Consider the following 6,190-nt stretch of genomic DNA (forward strand, 5'->3'; position numbering starts at 1 on the left):
CTCTCTCTCTCTCTCTCTCTCTCTCTCTCTCCACTCTTTCTCTCCTCTCTCTCTCTCTCCTGCTCCCTCCCTTTCCCATCCCTTCCTTGCTCTTCACCCCTCCCTTCGAATGATTTATTTTTATTTTTACTTTTTTTTGGTTTGGCCCAACATTTCTGACCAGTTGGATAATGTGTCACAGCCTCAGTGAGAGGTTTGAGCTCGTCCAATCCAGATACTAAAGGAGAAATTTTAATTCATGCTATCCCATTTCCCCCTCCCTCTCTCTGCCTAAGTTCCTTCCCTACCACCACCACCACCACCACCCCCAGCTACTGTAGTTTACTCTCACTGCCCTTAACTGAAAGCAGTGGCATCCCCATGTTAGATTCTCAATCAAACCACAGCACTGTAAAAAATGAAACCTTCCCAACAGCTTGTTTTAAATTGGGGTATAAGGTCAACCCCAGGAAAGTTAATATTGTGGCCAAAGGACAGGAAATGGTTTTTTGCCAAACTTTAAAAGATAATTAATGTAAACACCCATACTGAAAACTACCTCCATACTTATCTCAGGAAACATGTCAGTCTAAGTAATTTAATAGTTAAGGATGAAAATCTCAGACTTAAATTTGTGAGTATGTGTATATTATGCTTCACTAGTATGTCTTTGTTGAAGATAGATTTTATGCCTACTTATTTTTAGCTAAATAATTGCATCTCCCTCACTTCCATTTTATTCAATAAACCTACCACACTGCAACGGAAATACAAAAAAAAAAAAAAAAAAAAACCCTGAGAATCCCCTTTTCTCCTTTTAAAGAGAATTATCATTAGTTCTTTTTTAAAAAATAAACCCCAAATATATTCTTCCCACTTTAATTTCAAGAAGCATAAATCCTTCTAATTTCTAATCGAAAATGTACACAGATCCTCATATCTAGGAATACATATATGTGTATAATACTAATGTAGGAGAAATGAACCTAGATTTCATGATATATTACTCCAATCAGCAGAAATAACCACTAATTTTTCAAAATCAGCTTGAAATATTCCACACATACTACATCCCTTTCCTCCCACTTCCAACTCCACCTCTATTAGTGATTTCTTATAGATTATTATTGTGGAGTTTATAGAAATTGCTATGTTAGGTGTGTCTTTTGTGTGCACATATCCACCATTTATATATGCATCCCCAATAAGCTTAGATATATGGCTCTCTGCAATTCAAATACACACTCATACAAAGATACTCCTTTATAATATGTCTATTTTCCCTGTCTGCAGCTAGGTCAACCTTGTGTTATATAGATTTAAAGCCTTGTTTCTATCTGACATGAAATCTTCAACTCTGAAAAAAAAAGTACCATCTAACAACCTTATATATTAGCTGAGGGGACTTGAAGAGGAGGTAATTACAATTTCAGCCATTAATATCTTAAAATAACCTTTTCCCTTTCTACATACTCACAGGATTCAATGGACATGGGCAGTGTGAAGGGATTTGGCACCAGACTCCAACATAAGAACACAGAGATAATTTGAAAAAGAATACTTTAGATAATTCAAACAAGTGGAAAAGATTCTTTAGAAGGCTTTGAACCATCTGACACTGGACTACAAATGCTGAAACTAAGCACCAAATTATGATCATTTATATAGTTTTCTATGAAATAATCTCAAAGATCAGTTCATTTACTTCCTTTTGTACCAACAGGTCTGGTGTTTCCTATGAAAAGAAAACACTTATTTTCACCTGTCTCATTTTCAGATTTTAGTGGAGGAAATTCTTGCCACCAAAAAAGGCCTCCATAATTGTATGTTTCTTTCTGAAAAGTGTTAAGTAATATTCTGGATTACATAAAGCTTTATAAAATGACTGTTGCTGAACTTGCTTTTCAATTAACGATCTTTAAATATCCCATCTGCCTTTGTGCTTCTCCAGCCTTTCTATTCACACTGAAGTCTTAAATGGAACGGAATCTATAGTATTCAATAATATAATGTTAAAATTAGAATATATGATTAAACAAATAAAATACTGCTAAATGAAACTCTCATAGGAGACTACTTGTAACTGTATGCTACTAAGTACCACCTTGATACAGGGATTCACTGAAGGTTTATGCAAATTTCTGCAGCAAAATGTTTGCTTGATAGCTTGCTGCAGTGTTCTGATGTTTACAGATTCTAACCAATTAGAAGTGCTTCTTGAATGCCTGTCATTGTGAGTCTCTTGGCAAAAAATACCACGGTAGGTGGATGTCCAAGGGCAACCTTCTGCATTAAGACAAAGAACGTGATGTGTGTATGAATGTACACGCATGCAGAGTGTCATTTCTCTTGAATCTCTTTGTGTACATGGATGCAACCTCTCTTCTTGTATACTTATATAATTATCTACTTTGTATCTATTGGATATATTTGCATGTACATATTAATATATGGACATGCACATAGATGTAACAAATACAACATTTCCCCAGGATAACCCACTAAGCCCAAGTGATTTTAATATGTGAGGTCAAAATGGAAGGAGTGTGAAGAGGAAGGGGACTATAACGTTGCTTTAACAGTATTTACTATGACATTAGTTTCAGTACTTGGACTGCTAGAAAATAGGTATTTTTTTTACCTTTCCTTCCCTCTTTAGTGAGTCTCTCCTATGCAACTTTGTATGTTTTCAGAGGACACATTAACTACTGAATATGTCCATTCAAACTTTTCCATTCGACAATGACTCTTTAATGTGGAATCCTGACCTAAGTCAGGATACAGTTGTTGACCTAAATCAGATTTTTTTAGGTTGTATTTCTTTGGGAGAATCATTAAATACAATGACCTATTGTTCTTCACGTTGTGAGGCAAAATCCCCTAAATACTGGGCTAGTGGGGTCTGCATAACACAAAGCTCAGAAAAATTCTCATCTGTGAAAATTCATCAGAAAGCTTCTGTTCAAGGAATGTTTCTATCATATTGAGCAAAATCTGGCACAGTTAATAGAAAAAAGCTCATAAATTTATTATACATGTATGCAGCTGTCTCTTCTTGTGCAAATGTTTCTTAAGCCAGGGTGAGACCATGACTTAAACTTGTCTTTTCCTAGGCTTAGGTCAATGGGTTCCTCTCTTTTTCCTATTAGGAAACTCATGTTTTCTTGTCCATCTGCTGTCACTGTAAGTAATTCCCGGTGGGGAACCTAAATTTCCCAAATGTGAAGATTATACTTAGATCCAAAACAATGGAAACTAATCATAGGGGGAGATTTTAAATGATGAAATTAAACTATGGATTACTCAAAAACTAAATCTAGGAATGTGCCACAAGACTTTCCTTTTTGTGTGAGTAGTAATTTTATTTATTTTAGACAGACATTCAATATGTTGTTATACTGCCTTTACTCTCTTAAAACTTTCATCCTAAAATGATAATTTCTGTATCAGTCTTGTTAGCTATATTCTGTGAAACCATACAGGACAGGACACTTTTATGTCTCAGAAAGCTTATAATGTGTTGTTCGGATAATTTCAAAGCTTTCATGGAATCTTAGAAAAATTACTTACAGAGAGAAGAAACACTGGGGGCATCAGACAGTAACATTTGGAAGCCTCCTTGTATTTTTGTTTTTCTGAGTCGTGTATGCAAAAAATAAAATGGATGCACCAAAATGAACTTTGCTTTGCTGTCAGCTGATGCGTTGTGGTTTATGGGAAATCTTTGCGGCGCTAGAGACACATGCTCATTGAAGGAGATCCTTCCTGTTTTGTTTTGTTTTATTGAAGGGATAGATATGTTCTATAAGCGGCTGTTACACAAGCATTTTAGATGTTTCCTCAAAGTGTTCATTTCAAATAAGTGGAGCCATTGTTTTCATGGATGAAATAAACATGGAGACGTACCAGCCAACACAAGCGAAGATGTAGTTTTCAGTTGGCTCAACATGATCTCATGAACAGAGTGCAGGTAATAACAAATAAATATGGCACCTACTCTATAAACAAAGAAAAACCATGGAGTTGGTACAAAGAAACGACTTAAGGAAATTACAACAGCGGTTCAAATTGAAAGTAGGAGGAAAGTTGAGGGGGGGAAAAAGCAGTATTTGACCGTGCCACTGGCCCGGTGTGAATAATGATCAAGAATGATATCATTTGCTTTTCAAGTATTCATTCATTAGATGATTTAGTTGGCACAATTTGCATGGACTTTAGGAAAAGATTAATTGTCAACTTTGACGTTGTAGTAAAACTTTCGTCACCGGTACAGTTTCCATAAACTTAAGTGCTCTTGCAAGCCCAAGACTATATATAGAGAGTGCACTTTTGCAGCTAATATTGTGCTTTTAAGATATTTGGCCCAAACTTTTCCCCGAGTTATTATATATATAAAAATGCCAAAAAAAAAATCTTTAGGAGTAAACAAAAGGCACCAAAGCCATTCATTACAAAAGCGGCAAGGAAAAAAACATAAATAAAACATTTTACATTTATTTTAATCAAATAATATAAAGTAAATATTCTGCTGCATAATTTCTTCAAAAATTAATAGATTTCTTTTAATTTACTCACCACAAGAAAAAAAATTTTAAATGTTCAAGTGCACTTGTTTCGATTAATAAAGCATTTTTAGGTTCAATTTCTCGTGCTTATCATTAGGAAGTTTATGTTGTTGAGGCAAATCACCAGCTTGGATATTAAAATTACAATTTAAAAATATTGCTACAAAGTCAGTATCAAATTTCTACGTAAAGTACAGCTTAATTGTTTCTATGCTGTGTCTGAATTTTTTAAAAACCCAAACAACTCCCAAAGCAAAGAAACATCAAGAGCAGTGACATTACGGTAGCCTGAAATACAGGTAGACTCCTTTACAACAAAGAAAACAGGTGGTATTCACCAGCATATGTTGATCATTATTTTTAATAGTCTACGGTAAAAATTTAAAGGCATAAGTTAATTTGTCTGGCCCTCAGCTCTGTCCTCTTCCAGATCATGTGCTTCTTTTTTTGTTTCCCCTTCCTTTCCCTCCTGCCTGGAAACTGGAAATTTGTCCTTGTTGTTCTCTTTTTTCCATTTCATTCTCCTGTTCTGAAACCATATCTTTACCTGCCTCTCGGTGAGTCCTAGAGCGTGGGAAACCTCAATCCTTCTCTTCCTGGTCAGATAAGGGTTAAAAAGGAATTCCTTTTCCAGCTCTAGCGTTTGGAAACGACTGTACGTTTGTCTTCCTCTCCTCCTACCAGGAGCTGCTGATTAAAACAAACAAAAAAGGAAAAGAAACAGTTTTTAAAAGCACAGAGTTTATTGGTGTCTGCATGTTGGTAGAGATTTCTCTTACATGTGGGGGGAAACACCTATATTATTATATTCTGCATTCTTAATAAATAGGTGTGTATGTATGGAGAAAGGGAGAAAGTATCCACAAGTTATTCTGGTAGTTGTAGCCTTACACTTTTCTACTTTTAATATATATGTGTGTGTGTGTGTGCATATATACACACTGTATTACTTTATAACCAAGAGCCATTGCGGTTACAGCAAGAAAAAAGGCAAGGGGTGGGGGGAAGAAGTTTAAAGCTAAAACGTGAGATGGAAGCAAATTTTTCCTCTCTCTCTCTCTCTCTCTCTCTCTCTCTCTCTCTCTCTCTCTCTCTCTTTCTCTCTCTTTTTAAACTGCATCCCAACCTTGTGGTCTCATCCAGGGAAACATTTGAGAAGGAGACGAGCTCTGATTTAAGTGGTCTGGGTCCTCGCCAATATTACCACTGGACGATTTACAGTCAGGATATTGTACCAGCTCGGCCTCTTGCTGGGTCGTAAAAATCGGCTGTCTCTGTAAGTTATCGTATCCGTAAAACTTAGCGGGCTCCCCGTGACAGGCAATCCCACTGCAGGGGGGAGGCGGCGGCGGAGGAGGAGGCGGAGGAGGAGGATGCGGAGGAGGAGGGGGGGCCGGCTGGTAGGCTGAGGCCGGGCTCCCCCCGGCAGGATGGTAATAGTCCGGGCCCCCTCCGCCGCCGCCCCCGCCGCTAGCGGGTCCCGGGTGAGGCTGCTGCTGCGGTGGTTGCTGCTGCGGCTGGTGGTGGTGATGGTGATGGTGGTGATGCTGGAACCCGGCGGCGCTGTTACTATACAGCTGCAGGGCGGCGGCGGCTGCAGCGGCGTGGCGGCCGCTGACATCGGGTGCAAAGTGACAGTCGTAGTA

At 37.8% G+C, this 6,190-nt stretch overlaps 1 protein-coding gene across 1 annotated transcript; it reads right to left on the bottom strand.

The window, feature by feature from the left end:
* Nucleotides 1-3,741: 3,741 nt before the first annotated feature.
* Nucleotides 3,742-6,187, bottom strand: HOXD8 (homeobox D8; the record flags this gene model as incomplete). Its single annotated transcript, XM_044684432.1, has 2 exons — nucleotides 3,742-5,234; nucleotides 5,671-6,187. Coding segments are annotated over 2 exons (813 nt in total), but the record flags the coding sequence as incomplete, so codon positions are not given.
* Nucleotides 6,188-6,190: the final 3 nt, after the last annotated feature.

The sequence above is a fragment of the Gracilinanus agilis genome, unplaced genomic scaffold, assembly GCF_016433145.1.
Source record: "Gracilinanus agilis isolate LMUSP501 unplaced genomic scaffold, AgileGrace unplaced_scaffold49908, whole genome shotgun sequence".
NCBI lineage: Eukaryota > Metazoa > Chordata > Mammalia > Didelphimorphia > Didelphidae > Gracilinanus > Gracilinanus agilis.